Source organism: Corella eumyota, chromosome 3, assembly GCF_963082875.1.
Source record: "Corella eumyota chromosome 3, kaCorEumy4.1, whole genome shotgun sequence".
Classification (NCBI taxonomy): domain Eukaryota; kingdom Metazoa; phylum Chordata; class Ascidiacea; order Phlebobranchia; family Corellidae; genus Corella; species Corella eumyota.
The window spans coordinates 20,316,503-20,333,343 of NC_137492.1; the positions used below are offsets into that span (position 1 = coordinate 20,316,503).

Sequence of the window (16,841 nt, forward strand, 5' to 3'; positions counted from 1 at the left end):
ATGGCACCCACCACAGTGGCTGACATCACTACGGCAATTAAAGAAACCACAGCTAGTGACAGTAGTGTGTCAGGTTTGGTCACAACACAATTAACATACACAAAATATGCCAGCACTACTGAGGATGTGGTTTCTACCAGTGATCAATTTACAACCCGTGGTTTGTTTAGTTCTGGTGATGGCTTAGACACGTCAACTAAAACCATGTCACAATATACCTCTTCTAATGGTGTTCCTGATAGTCAATCCACAGTAGCAGGTCTTACTATAAATCCAACTGTCGATGGTGATGTGTTTGATATGTCAACTAATCAGTATTCAAATCTTACAAGTTTAACATCTACTTTTGGAAGAACAATTGAGCAGTTATCTACTGAATCTGATGTCTCTACTCTATCTACCACTACTTTAGATCAAGTAGAGGTTACAACTACTTCACAATATACCTCTTCTAATGGTGTTCCTGATAGTCAAACCACAGTAGCAGGTCTTACTATAAATCCAACTGTTGATACTGAAAACATAACTTTACCGATGGTTACAACAGGTATTTTATTTAAATAGGATTTTTGGTGTTTTGTTAATAAATTTTGTTTTTAAATTTCTTCTTTTTTACCAGAGCTCCATTTAAGACTAAGCTGTATTGGATATGTTTAGGTTTAGGTATTTAGCACCTTAATGTAGTGCATGTATTTATTTTAGAATATTTGTTTTTGAGATTTTTAGTTTGATTTTTTTTTGTTTTGAAGCACCAATATTTTTTGTTTTAGAGCACCAGTTCTTTGTAGCATGTAATTTTTAGACAGGTTTTCGCATGGTTTGAAGTGTTTTAATTTTAATAATTTTAAGATTCTTACTAAAATATTACTTATATTTAGGTATCAACCCAACTGCGGGATATCCGAACGGTATGAAAATGAAAATATTAAATAACTGTTATAATTTAATTTTTGTTTAAAATTATTTATTTATTATAAATTTTAAGTTAACATTTATTATTAAGTTAGATTCTAAAAAAATCTGACCTATTATCAATTTGTATTAGGTACTGCAGTTCTTTATGTTGATTCTGGGTCAGATTATAAGTCAGTTTTCCTCAAGTTTGAACCACTTATTCCAGTTGATTCTTACAATGTCACCTTAGCAGAAAGTGAAGATCCAAACACTATTATTGATAATTTGACCATTCCATACAAACCAGATGAACCAGTATGAAATATGAACAAGTGTTAATAATAATAATAAAAATTAAAAATTACCAGTTAAAGAAAAGCTTTTCATGGCATGTGTATTTAAAATATTTATAAATATTTTTTTTCTGTTATAGGATTTCACTGCAACATTTTCTAAAAGGCTACAACCTAAAACAAAGTTTAATGTGACTGTGGTTCCACTGATATTTGACAAATCCTATCCCTCATTGTCACATGAAGTCACCACAGGTTTGTTGTTGTTTTATTAACATATAACAAGAATGTGGCAATGGCAAAAAAAATGAATTTTATGATATTTTTTCTTATAAAACAATTTGGGTTTAAAATATTTGTTTCAGATGCATTAGGCAGGCCTGAGGACATTGTAATTACTCATGTTACTTTGACTTCATTCAGACTCCACTGGAAATCTTTGCCAAATGCTCAGGTATATTTAATTAATAATCATAGATTTCATCATTAACTATTTAGATGCTAATATACTTACGAACAATTATTTTTGCCTAATTTTACATATTAATAATACTCTTTAATACGACATATAAATTGGTATTTTTAGAGCTATATTGTCCAGTTAATTCTCCCCAACCGAGTTGTGAAAAGAGCGATTGATGAAAACAATTTACTTGTTTACGAACTTCCTGATATCCTCTTCAACTCCACTCAAATAACTGGACTTGAACCCGGGACAATTTACACGATTCGTTTGTTGGCGGTTATTAATGGATTTAGAACAGAATACATTGAGATAACCCAAGCAACGCGTAACTTATTTTTTAATTTATCTGTGTAATTTTATAATAACTATAAAATCTTTTTTAAAACTCGCATTATTTGTACACGGTAAATATAAAAATCCTTTGTACGTGTGAATTGGCTCTACTTCATATTATTGCATACTTTTTTAATAACTTGTTAAAATATAATGTGGTTTAAATTTTTTATAATTAAAACCTTTTTGTTTTTAGAACCCAACCCAGTATCCTTTTTACATCTACAGCAGGAAGGAGTTTATGATATTGGTGTTACATTTGGAGAAGCAGAGGGAAATGTTCAGTATTACAAACTAACTATAGCACCACTGACTAACACATCGGACATTGCAGGGACAATTACAGTAGGGTTTATAATACAGCAGTAATTAAACTTAATTTTTTTCACCTTAATTATTGTTTAGTTCTATTAGTTATGCAATTAGATTTTTTCATATTTATATACATTTAACAAAATTATAAAAGGGTTGTATAGGTTACTTTTTATAAATTTTAATACTATAATTCATATAAAAGTTGTAGCTTATATTACATAATACTTGTGTTTTAATCTTAATGTAAAATTTTAGTTAATGGAAGTTTTACACAGGTTCCAAGCGAAAATGTAACTGGAAATGCAACAGTCAAGTTTACCAACCTCACTCCAGATACAATGTACTTTGCTACTGCAACAAGTCATGTTTTAACTGAATCGAGTGTCCCTGTGTCTCTATCTCAAGCTAAAACCGGTAATTTATTTAAAGTTGTCAGCGCATGAGGTTAATTCTTTGAATGCTGTTTTGTAGAAAAAAATATAGTTTTATTTCCTAAAGATTTAAATGAAAAATCTGAATGTTAGTTGTAGATTTGTTGTAGGAAATGAATAATATAGATTCTATATGTTTGTTTCTTAGTAATAATAGTTAATAATGTTAAACTAGTTATGTTACATAAGTAGTTTTTTATAATTTGATTTATGTAAAAAAGCTTGTTAGTAAATGTAAGGCATGATTATGAAAAATTCCAAATAGATTTTTTATTTACAAAAATGTTGTTAAATTAGAAATTATTTTAAAAAGGCATGTTTAATATTTGCATGTTGCATGTCAACTTTCTTGCAGTTCCAGAGCCAAGCAGTGCTATTACCACAACTACTGAAGGTAGTGTGTCAGGTTTGGGCAATTACACAACACAAATAACATACACAAAATATGCCAGCACCACCATAGGTAAACTCACAGAATTAATAACAGGCACAAAAGAATCGTCAACACAAAGCAAAACAACCATATCTGAAAGTGAACAAACAACCAATAAAAATTCTAACCAGTTTCAAACCACTTCAAATTACGTTGACTTGAGTGCAAGGGATGGTTCAACGACAACTTCAACCTTGCGCAAAGATGCCACAACTGATATTTTCCCAGAAGATGATTCCACTATGTATACTTTAGACATTTTCCTAACAACACCAATAATACTATCAACTAGAAGAACACCAACTACAACAGAACATCAATCTACAACTAAGATTAAAGACAATACCACAACGGCAAACATTGTAACACAATTTTTAACTGAACTATCCACAATAAATGAAAAAGTTATAACTGCTTACCAAGATTTAAACAATGAAACAACCTCACTTGATAAACCCATCGTTGAAGTTACAACTGCTTACCAAGATTTAAACAATAAAACAACCTTACATGATGAACCCATAATTGAAGTTACAACTGCTTACCAAGATTTAAACAATGAAACAACCTCACGTTATGAACCCATCGTTGAAGTTACAACTGCTTACCAAGATCTAAATAATGAAACAACCCCACGTGATGAACCCATAATTGAAGTTACTACTCAAGATTTGTTTTTCTCTGGTGACGATTCTACTTCAGATGAAACTAAAGAACAATATTCGAATATTACAAGTTTGACTCCTACTTCGGAACAAACAACAATTTTATCAAGCATTTTTGCTGAACCTACTCAAAGTATTTCAACTATTGCCGATAATTCCAAAACGGAGGTCAATTCTCAAGATTTAACTCCTGTGGATGATCACGCAACTACCCCGCAATATACTGAATCTACAACAAATGATTTCATTACAACTGAAACTTCTGATTCATATACAACAATTTCAGTGACTCCACCAAGTGAAGATACTTCCACTGTTTTGTCAACTTCTTTAAATCAATATTCGAATATTACAAGTTTGACTCCTACTTCGGAACAAACAACAACTTCATCAAGATTTTTACCAAAAAACATAACTTTATCAGCTACAACTGAGGCCAGATCAACTTTAACAACCTTACCTCATACTACTACCGTTCAGGGTCTGGATAGTGAAACAATTAAACCGGAAGAAATAAGTACTATCAGTGACAAAAGTTTGAATAATTCTGCATCTACCACAGAGCCTGACGTCACTTCTACATTGACAAAATCGGTTACCATAGCATCTACTACAGAAGCCGACGTCACCACAGAAACTATTACGAAGGCTGACATCACATCTGGAATGACAAAATCTGTAACAATGGCATCTATCTCAGAGGCCGACGTCACTACAGAAACTACTACAAAGGCTGACGTTAATTCTACAACAACAGAATCGGTAACAATGGCAACAACCTCACGTGATGAACCCATAATTGAAGTTACAACTACTTACCAAGATTTAAACAAAGAAACAACCTCACGTGATGAACCCATAATTAAAGTTACAACTGCTTACCAAGATTTAAACAATGAAACAACCTTACTTGATGAACCCATCGTTGAAGTTACAACTGCTTACCAAGATTTAAACAAAGAAACAGCCTCACGTGATGAACCCATCGTTGAAGTTACAACTCAAGATTTGTTTTTTTCTGGTGACGATTCTACTTCAGATGAAACTACAAATCAATATCCGAATATTACAAGTTTGACTCCTACTGCGGAACAAACAACAACTTCATCAAGCTTTTTAACAGAAAACATAACTTTAACAGGTACAACTAAGGCCAGATCAACTTCAACAACCTTACCTCATACTACGAGCGTTCGGGGTCTGGCTAGTGTAACAATTAAACCTGAAAAAATAAGTACTACCAGTGACGAAGGTTTAGTTGGTTCTGCATCTACCACAGAGGCCGACGTCACTACAGAAAGTACTCCGAATGCTGACGTCACTTCTGCAACAACCAAATCAGATGTTACTATGGCACCCACCACATTGGCCGATGTCACTACAGAAACTACGTCACAGAATGACATCGTCACAGAAACTACGTCACAGGCCGACAACGTTACAGAAATTATGTCACAGGCTGACGCCACTTCTGCAACAACAGAATTCAACGTTACCATGGCATCCCTCACAATGGCTGACGTCACTACAAAAACTATTCCTAAGGCTGACGTTACTTCTGCAACAACGGAATCAGATGTTACCATGGCATCCCCCACAGTGGCTGACGTCACTACAGAAATTATTACAAAGGCTGACGTCACTTCTGCAACGACAGAAACAGATGTTACCATGGCATCTACCACAGTGGCTGACGTCACTACACAAACTATTCCTAAGGCTGACGTAACTTCTGCAACGATGGTATCAGATGTTACCATGGCATCTACCACAAAGGTTGACGTCACTACAGAAACTACTACAAAAGCTGACGTCACTTCAGCAACGACAGAATTAGTAACAATGGCATCTACCTCTACAAATCAATATTCGAATATTACAAGTTTGACCCCTACTGCGGAACAAACAACAACTTCATCAAGCTTTTTACCAAAAAACATAACTTTATCAGCTACAACTGAGGCCAGATCAACTTTAACAACCTTACCTCATACTACTAGCATTCGGTCTCTGGCTAGTGAAACAATTAAACCGGAAGAAGTTAGTACTATCAATGACAAAGGTTTAGTTGATTCTGCACTTACCACAGAGCCTGACGTCACTTCTACATTGACAAAATCGGTTACCATGGCATCTACTACAGAAGCCGACGTCACCACAGAAACTATTACGAAGGCTGAAATCACATCTGCAATGACAAAATCTGTAACAATGGCATCTATCTCAGAGTCCGACGTCACTACAGAAACTACTACAAGGGCTGACGTTAATTCTACAACAACAGAATCGGTAACAATGGCAACAACCTCACGTGATGAACCCATAATTGAAGTTACAACTACTTACCAAGATTTAAACAATGAAACAACCTCACTTGATGAATCCATCGTTGAAGTTACAACTGCTTACCAAGATTTAAACAAAGAAACAGCCTCACGTGATGAATCCATCGTTGAAGTTACAACTGCTTACCAAGATTTAAACAATGAAACAACCCCACGTGATGAACCCATTGTTGAAGTTACAACTGCTTACCAAGATTTAAACAAAGAAACAGCCTCACTTGATGAACCTATCGTTGAAGTTACAACTCAAGATTTGTTTTTCTCTGGTGACGATTCTACTTTAGATGAAACTACAAATCAACATTCGAATATTACAAGTTTGACTCCTACTTCGGAACAAACAACAACTTCATCAAGCTTTTTACCAGAAAACATAACTTTATCAGCTACAACTAAGGCCAGATCAACTTTAACAACCTTACCTCATACTACTAGCGTTCGGTCTCTGGCTAGTGAAACAATTAAACCGGAAGAAATAAGTACTATCAGTGACAAAGGTTTAGTTGGTTCTGCATCTACCACAGAGTTCGACGTCACTACAGAAAGTACTCCGAATGCTGACGTCACTTCTGCAATGACAGAATCAGTTACCATGGCATCTACTACAGAAGCCGACGTCACCACATACACTACCCCGAATGCTGGCGTCTCTTCTGCAACAACAGAATCAGACGTAACTATGGCATCACTCACAACGGCCGATGTCACTACAAAAACTATGGTTGCTGACAGCGTCACAGTAACTACATCACAGGCTGACATCACTTCGGCAACAACAGAGTCCAACGTTACTAAGGCATCTACCACAGTGGTCGGCAATGTCACAGAAACTACGTCACAGGCTGACATCACTTCGGCAACGACAGAGTCCAACGTTACTAAGGCATCTACCACAGTGGTAGGCAATGTCACAGAAACTACGTCACAGGCTGACAAAACTTCGGCAACGACAGAGTCCAACGTTACTAAGGCATCTACCACAGTGGTCGGCATTGTCACAGAAACTACGTCACAGGCTGACATAACTTCGGCAACGACAGGGTCCAACGTTACTAAGGCATCTACCACAGCGGTCGGCAATGTTACAGAAACTACGTCACAGGCTGACATAACTTCGGCAATGACAGAGTCCAACGTTACTAAGGCATCTACCACAGTGGTCGGCATTGTCACAGAAACTACGTCACAGGCTGACATCACTTCGGCAACGACAGAGTCCAACGTTACTAAGGCATCTACCACAGTGGTCGGCAATGTTACAGAAACTACGTCACAGGCTAAAGACAATACCACAACTGCAAAAATTGTGACACAATTTTTAACTGAACTATCCACAATAAATAAGAAAGTAACAACTGCTTATCAAGATTTAAACAATAAAACAACCTCACTTGATGAACCCATTGTTGAAGTTACAACTGCTTACCAAGATTTAAACAATAAACCAATCTCACATGATAAACCCATTGTTGAAGTTACAACTGCTTACCAAGATTTAAACAATAAAACAACCTCACTTGATGAACCCGTCGTTGAAGTTACAACCGCTTACCAATATTTAAACAAGGAAACAACCTCACGTGATGAGCCCATCGTTGAAGTTACAACTGCTTACCAAGATTTAAACAAAGAAACAACCCCCCGTGATAAACCCATAATTGAAGTTACAACTGCTTACCAAGATTTAAACAATGAAACAACCCCCCATGATAAACCCATAATTGACGTTACAACTGCTTACCAAGATTTAAACAATAAAACAACTACACTTGTTGAGCCCATCGTTGAAGTTACAACTGCTTACCAAGATCTAAATAATGAAACAACCCCACGTGATGAACCCATAATTGAAGTTACTACTCAAGATTTGTTTTTCTCTGGTGACGATTCTACTTTAGATGAAACTACAAATCAATATTCAAATATTACAAGTTTGACTCCTACTTCGGAACAAACAGCAACTTCATCAAGCTTTTTACCAGAAAATATAACTTTATCAGCTACAACTGAGGCCAGGTCAACTTTAACCACATTACCTCATACTACGAGTGTTCGAGGTCTGGCTAGTGGAACAATTAAACCGGAACAAATAAGTACTATCAGTGACGAAGGTTTAATTTATTCTGCATCTACCACAGAGGCCGACGTCACTACAGAAAGTACTCTGAATGCTGACGTCATTTCTGCAACAACCGAATCAGATGTTACTATGGCACCCACCACATTGACTGACGTCACTACAGAAACTATTTCTAAGGCTGACGTCACTTCTGCAACAAAGGAATCAGATGTTACCATGGCATCTACCGCAGTGGCTGACGTCACTACAGAAGCTATTTCTAAGTCTGACGTCACTTCTGCAACAAAGGAATCGGATGTTACCATGGCATCTCTCACAGTGGCTGATGTCGTTACAGAAACTATTTCTAAGGCTGACATCACTTCTGCAACGACGGAATCAAATGTTACCATGGCACCCACCACAGTGGCTGACGTTACTACAGAAACTATTTCTAAGGCTGACGTCACTTCTTCAACAAAAGAATTAGATGTTACCATGGCATCTTCCACAGTGTCTGACGTCACTACAGGAACTATCCTTAAGGCTGATGACACTTCTGTAACAACAGAATCAGATGTTACCATGGCACCCACCACAGTGGCTGACGTCACTACAGATACTATCCCTAAGGCTGACGTCACTTCTGCAACGACAGAATCAGATGTTACTATGGCATCTCCCACAGTGGCTGACGTCACTACAGAAACTATTTCTAAGGCTGACGCCACTTCTGCAACGACAGAATCAGATGTTACTATGGCATCTCCCACAGTGGCTGACGTCACTACAGAAACTATTTCTAAGGCTGACGTCACTTCTGCAACAACAGAATCAGATGTTACCATGGCATCTCCCACAGTGACTGACGTCACTACAGGAACTATTTCTAAGGCTGACATCACTTCTGCAACGACGGAATCAAATGTTACCATGGCATCTCCCACAGTGGCTGACGTCACTACAGAAACTATTTCTAAAGCTGACGTCCCTTCTGCAACAACAGAATCAGATGTTACCATAGCATCCACCGCAGTGACTGACGTTACTACAGAAACTATTTCTAAGGCTGACGTCACTTCTTCAACAACAGAATCAGATGTTACCATGGCATCTCCCACAGTGGCTGACGTCACTACAGAAACTATTTCTAAAGCTGACGTCCCTTCTGCAACAACAGAATCAGATGTTACCATGGCATCTCCCACAGTGGCTGACGTCACTACAGAAACTATTTCTAAAGCTGACGTCCCTTCTGCAACAACAGAATCAGATGTTACCATGGCATCTCCCACAGTGGCTGACGTCACTACAGAAACTATTTCTAAAGCTGACGTCCCTTCTGCAACAACAGAATCAGATGTTACCATGGCATCCCCCACAGTGGCTGACGTCACTACAGAAACTATTTCTAAAGCTGACGTCCCTTCTGCAACAACAGAATCAGATGTTACCATGGCACCCACCACAGTGGCTGACGTCACTACAGAAACTATTTCTAAGGCTGACATCACTTCTGCAACGACGGAATCAAATGTTACCATGGCACCCACCACAGTGGCTGACGTTACTACAGAAACTATTTCTAAGGCTGACGTCACTTCTTCAACAAAAGAATTAGATGTTACCATGGCATCTCCCACAGTGTCTGACGTCACTACAGGAACTATCCTTAAGGCTGATGACACTTCTGTAACAACAGAATCAGATGTTACCATGGCACCCACCACAGTGGCTGACGTCACTACAGAAACTATTTCTAAGGCTGACATCACTTCTGCAACGACAGAATTAGATGTTACTATGGTACCCACCACAGTGGCTGACGTCACTACAGAAACTATTTCTAAGGCTGACATCACTTCGGCAACGACTGAATCAGATGTTACCATAGCACCCACCACAGTGGCTGACGTCACTACAGAAACTATCTCTAAGATTGATGTCACTTCGGCAACGACAGAATCAGATGTTACTATGGCACCCACCACAGTGGCTGACGTCACTACAGAAACTATTTCTAAGGCTGACGTCACTTCTGCAACGACAGAATTAGATGTTACTATGGTACCCACCACAGTGGCTGACGTCACTACAGAAACTATTTCTAAGGCTGACGTCACTTCTGCAACGACTGAATCAGATGTTACCATAGCACCCACCACAGTGGCTGACGTCACTACAGGAACTATTTCTAAGGCTGCTGTCACTTCTGCAACAAAGGAATCGGATGTTACTATGGCACCCACCACAGTGGCTGACGTCATTACAGAAACTATTTCTAAGGCTGACATCACTTCTGCAACGACTGAATCAGATGTTACCATGGCATCTCCCACAGTGGCTGACGTCACTACAGAAACTATTTCAAAGGCTGACATCACTTCTGCAACGACTGAATCAGATGTTACTATGGCACCCACCACAGTGGCTGACGTCATTACAGAAACTATTTCTAAGGCTGACGTCACTTCTGCAACGACTGAATCAGATGTTACCATGGCATCTCCCACAGTGGCTGACGTCACTACAGAAACTATTTCAAAGGCTGACATCACTTCTGCAACGACTGAATCAGATGTTACTATGGCACCCACCACAGTGGCTGACGTCATTACAGAAACTATTTCTAAGGCTGACGTCACTTCTGCAACGACTGAATCAGATGTTACCATGGCATCTCCCACAGTGGCTGACGTCACTACAGAAACTATTTCAAAGGCTGACATCACTTCTGCAACGACTGAATCAGATGTTACTATGGCACCCACCACAGTGGCTGACGTCATTACAGAAACTATTTCTAAGGCTGACGTCACTTCTGCAACAACTGAATCAGATGTTACCATGGCATCTCCCACAGTGGCTGACGTCACTACAGAAACTATTTCAAAGGCTGACATCACTTCTGCAACGACTGAATCAGATGTTACTATGGCATCCACCACAGTGGCTGACGTCACTACAGAAACTATTTCAAAGGCTGACGTCACTTCTGCCACAACAGAATCAGATGTTACCCAAGCATCTACCACAGTGGCTGACGTCACTACAGAAACTATTTCTAAGGCTGACGTCACTTCTGCAACAACAGAATCAGATGTTACCATGACACCCACCACAGTGGCTGACGTCACTACAGAAACTATTTCTAAGGCTGACGTCACTTCTGCAACAACAGAATCAGATGTTACCATGGCATCTCCCACAGTGGCTGACGTCACTACAGAAACTATTTCTAAGGCTGACGTCACTTCTGCAACAACAGAATCAGATGTTACCATGGCATCTACCACAGTGGCTGACGTCACTACAGAAACTATTTCTAAGGCTGACGTCACTTCTGCAACAACAGAATCAGATGTTACCATGGCATCTCCCACAGTGGCTGATGTCACTTCAGAAACTACCCCGAAGGCTGACGTCACTTCTGCAACGACAGAATTAGATGTTACTATGGTACCCACCACAGTGGCTGACGTCACTACACAAACTACCCCGAAGGCTGACGTCACTTCTGCAACGATGGAATCAGATGTTACCATAGCACCCACCACAGTGGCTGACGTTACTACAGAAACTATTTCTAAAGCTGACGTCACTTCTGCAGCGACGGAATTAGATGTTACTATGGCACCCACCACAGTGGCTGACGTCACTACAGCAACTACTACGCATTCTGTCGTCACTTCTGCAACGACAGAATCTGTAACAATGGCATCTATCTCTACAAATCGATATTCGAATATTACAAGTTTGACTCCTACTTCGGAACAAACAACAACTATATCAAGCTTTTTACCAGAAAACATAACTTTAACAGCTACAACTGAGGCCAAATCAACTTTAACAACCTTACCTCATACCACTAGCGATCGGGGTCTGGCTAGTGCAACAATTAAACCGGAACAAATAAGTACTATCAGTGACAAAGGTTTAGTTGATTCTGCATCTACCACAGAGCCTGCTGTCACTTCTACAATGACAAAATCGGTTACCATGGCATCTACTACAGAAGCCGACATCACCACAAGAACTATTACGAAGGCTGACATCACTTCTGCAATGACAGAGTCTGTAACATTGGCATCTACCTTAGAGGCCGACGTCACTACAGAAACTACTACAAAGGCTGGCGTTAATTCTACAACAACAGAATCGGTAACAACGGCAACAACCTCACTTGATGAACCTATCGTTGAAGTTACAACTCAAGATTTGTTTTTCTCTGGTGACGATTCTACTTTACATGAAACTACAAATCAACATTCGAATATTACAAGTTTGACTCCTACTTCGGAACAAACAACAACTTCATCAAGCTTTTTACCAGAAAACATAACTTTATCAGCTACAACTAAGGCCAGATCAAATTTAACAACCTTACCTCATACTACTAGCATTCGGTCTCTGGCTAGTGAAACAATTAAACCGGAAGAAATGAGTACTATCAGTGACAAAGGTTTAGTTGGTTCTGCATCTACCACAGAGTCCGACGTTACTACAGAAAGTACTCCGAATGCTGACGTCACTTCTGCAATGACAGAATCAGTTACCATGGCATCTACTACAGAAGCCGACGTCACCACAGACACTACCCCGAATGCTGGCGTCTCTTCTGCAACAACAGAATCAGACGTTACTATGGCATCACTCACAACGGCCGATGTCACTACAAAAACTATGGTTGCTGACAGCGTCACAGTAACTACATCACAGGCTGACATCACTTCGGCAACGACAGAGTCCAACGTTACTAAGGCATCTACCACAGTGGTCGGCATTGTCACAGAAACTACGTCACAGGCTGACATCACTTCGGCAACGACAGAGTCCAACGTTACTAAGGCATCTACCACAGTGGTCGGCAATGTCACAGAAACTACGTCACAGGCTGAAGACAATACCACAACTGCAAAAATTGTGACACAATTTTTAACTGAACTATCCACAATAAATAAGAAAGTAACAACTGCTTATCAAGATTTAAACAATAAAACAACCTCACTTGATGAACCCGTCGTTGAAGTTACAACTGCTTACCAAGATTTAAACAATAAAACAACCTCACTTGATGAACCCATCGTTGAAGTTACAACTGCTTACCAAGATTTAAACAATAAAACAACCTCACTTGATGAACCCATCGTTGAAGTTACAACTGCTTACCAAGATTTAAACAAAGAAACAACCCCCCGTGATAAACCCATAATTGAAGTAACAACTGCTTACCAAGATTTAAACAATAAAACAACCTCACTTGATGAGCCCATTGTTGAAGTTACAACTGCTTACCAAGATTTAAACAAAGAAACAACTCCCCGTGATAAACTCATAATTGAAGTTACAACTGCTTACCAAAATTTAAACAATGAAACAACCTCACGTGATAAACCCATCGTTGAAGTTACAACTGCTTACCAAGATCTAAACAATGAAACAACCCCACGTGGAGAACCCATAATTGAAGTTACTACTCAAGATTTGTTTTTCTCTGGTGACTATTCTACTTTAGATGAAACTACAAATCAATATTCAAATATTACAAGTTTGACTCCTACTTCGGAACAAACAGCAACTTCATCAAGCTTTTTACCAGAAAATATAACTTTATCAGCTACAACTGAGGCCAGGTCAACTTTAACCACCTTACCTCATACTACGAGTGTTCGAGGTCTGGCTAGTGGAACAATTAAACCGGAACAAATAAGTACTATCAGTGACGAAGGTTTAGTTTATTCTGCATCTACCACAGAGGCCGACGTCACTACAGAAAGTACTCTGAATGCTGACGTCATTTCTGCAACAACCGAATCAGATGTTACTATGGCACCCACCACAGTGGCTGACGTCACTACAGAAACTATTTCTAAGGCTGAAGTCACTTCTGCAACAAAGGAATCAGATGTTACCATGGCATCTACCGCAGTGGCTGACGTCACTACAGAAACTATTTCTAAGTCTGACGTCACTTCTGCAACAAAGGAATCGGATGTTACCATGGCATCTCTCACAGTGGCGGATGTCGTTACAGAAACTATTTCTAAGGCTGGCATCACTTCTGCAACGACGGAATCAAATGTTACCATGGCACCCACCACAATGGCTGACGTCACTACAGAAACTATTTCTAAGGCTGACGTCACTTCTTCAACAAAAGAATTAGATGTTACCATGGCATCTCCCACAGTGTCTGACGTCACTACAGGAACTATCCTTAAGGCTGATGACACTTCTGCAACAACAAAATCAGATGTTACCATGGCACCCACCACAGTGACTGACGTCACTACAGGAACTATCTCTAAGATTGATGTCACTTCGGCAACGACAGAATCAGATGTTACCATGGCATCTACCACAGTGGCTGACGTCACTACAGATACTATTTCTAAGGCTGACGTCACTTCTGCAACAACAGAATCAGATGTTACCATGGCACCCACCACAGTGACTGACGTTACTACAGAAACTATTTCTAAGGCTGACGTAACTTCTGCCACGACGGAATTAGATGTTACCATGGCACCCACCACAGTGACTGACGTCACTACAGGAACTATCTCTAAGATTGATGTCACTTCGGCAACGACAGAATCAGATGTTACCATGGCATCTACCACAGTGGCTGACGTCACTACAGAAACTATTTCTAAGGCTGACGTCACTTCTGCAACAACAGAATCGGATGTTACCATGGCATCTCCCACAGTGACTGACGTCACTACAGATACTATCCCTAAGGCTGACATCACTTCTGCAACGATGGAATCAGATGTTACCATAGCACCCACCACAGTTGCTGACGTTACTACAGAAACTATTTCTAAGGCTGACGTAACTTCTGCCACGACGGAATTAGATGTTACCATGGCACCCACCACAGTGGCTGACTTCACTACAAAAACTATTTCTAAGGCTGACGTCACTTCTGCCACGACGGAATTAGATGTTACTATGGCACCCACCACAGTGGCTGACGTCACTACAGCAACTACTACGCATTCTGTCGTCACTTCTGCAACGACAGAATCTGTAACAATGGCATCTATCTCTACAAATCGATATTCGAATTTTACAAGTTTGACTCCTACTTCGGAACAAACAACAACTATATCAAGCTTTTTACCAGAAAACATAACTTTAACAGGTACAACTGAGGCCAAATCAACTTTAACAACCTTACCTCATACTACTAGCGATCGGGGTCTGGCTAGTGCAACAATTAAACCGGAACAAATAAGTACTATCAGTGACGAAGGTTTAGTTGATTCTGCATCTACCACAGAGCCTGCTGTCATTTCTACAATGACAAAATCGGTTACCATGGCATCTACTACAGAAGCCGACATCACCACAAGAACTATTACGAAGGCTTACATCACTTCTGCAATGACAGAGTCTGTAACAATGGCATCTACCTTGGAGGCCGACGTCACTACAGAAACTACTACAAAGGCTGGCGTTAATTCTACAACAACAGAATCGGTAACAACGGCAACAACCTCACTTGATGAACCTATCGTTGAAGTTACAACTCAAGATTTGTTTTTCTCTGGTGACGATTCTACTTTAGATGAAACTACAAATCAACATTCGAATATTACAAGTTTGACTCCTACTTCGGAACAAACAACAACTTTATCAAGCTTTTTACCAGAAAACATAACTTTATCAGCTACAACTAAGGCCAGATCAACTTTAACAACCTTACCTCATACTACTAGCATTCGGTCTCTGGCTAGTGAAACAATTAAACCGGAAGAAATAAGTACTATCAGTGACAAAGGTTTAGTTGGTTCTGCATCTACCACAGAGTCCGACGTTACTACAGAAAGTACTCCGAATGCTGACGTCACTTCTGCAATGACAGAATCAGTTACCATGGCACCTACTACAGAAGCCGACGTCACCACAGACACTTCCCCGAATGCTGGCGTCTCTTCTGCAACAACAGAATCAGACGTTACTATGGCATCACTCACAACGGCCGATGTCACTACAAAAACTATGGTTGCTGACAGCGTCACAGTAACTACATCACAGGCTGACATCACTTCGGCAATGACAGAGTCCAACGTTACTAAGGCATCTACCACAGTGGTCGGCATTGTCACAGAAACTACGTCACAGGCTGACATCACTTCGGCAACGACAGAGTCCAACGTTACTAAGGCATCTACCACAGTGGTCGGCAATGTCACAGAAACTACGTCACAGGCTGAAGACAATACCACAACTGCAAAAATTGTGACACAAATTTTAACTGAACTATCCACAATAAATAAGAAAGTAACAACTGCTTATCAAGATTTAAACAATAAAACAACCTCACTTGATGAACCCGTCGTTGAAGTTACAACTGCTTACCAAGATTTAAACAAAGAAACAACCCCCCGTGATAAACCCATCGTTGAAGTTACAACTGCTTACCAAGATTTAAACAATGAAACAACCTCACTTGATGAGCCCATCTTTGAAATTACAACTGCTTACCAAGATTTAAACAAAGAAACAACCCCCCGTGATAAACCCATAATTGAAGTAACAACTGCTTACCAAGATTTAAACAATAAAACAACCTCACTTGATGAGCCCATTGTTGAA

At 39.5% G+C, this 16,841-nt stretch overlaps 1 protein-coding gene across 1 annotated transcript in view; it reads left to right on the forward strand.

The window, feature by feature from the left end:
• Nucleotides 1-16,841, forward strand: part of LOC145746050 (uncharacterized) — a 48,531-nt gene continuing 31,690 nt past the window's right edge. Inside the window, exons 1-8 of the mRNA XM_082564229.1 lie at nt 1-547; nt 879-908; nt 1,046-1,209; nt 1,328-1,442; nt 1,553-1,641; nt 1,774-1,978; nt 2,183-2,331; nt 2,577-2,715. Of these exons, the coding sequence (XP_082420355.1) occupies nt 1-547; nt 879-908; nt 1,046-1,209; nt 1,328-1,442; nt 1,553-1,641; nt 1,774-1,978; nt 2,183-2,331; nt 2,577-2,715 (1,438 nt within the window). The remainder of the gene's footprint in view (nt 548-878; nt 909-1,045; nt 1,210-1,327; nt 1,443-1,552; nt 1,642-1,773; nt 1,979-2,182; nt 2,332-2,576; nt 2,716-16,841) is intronic.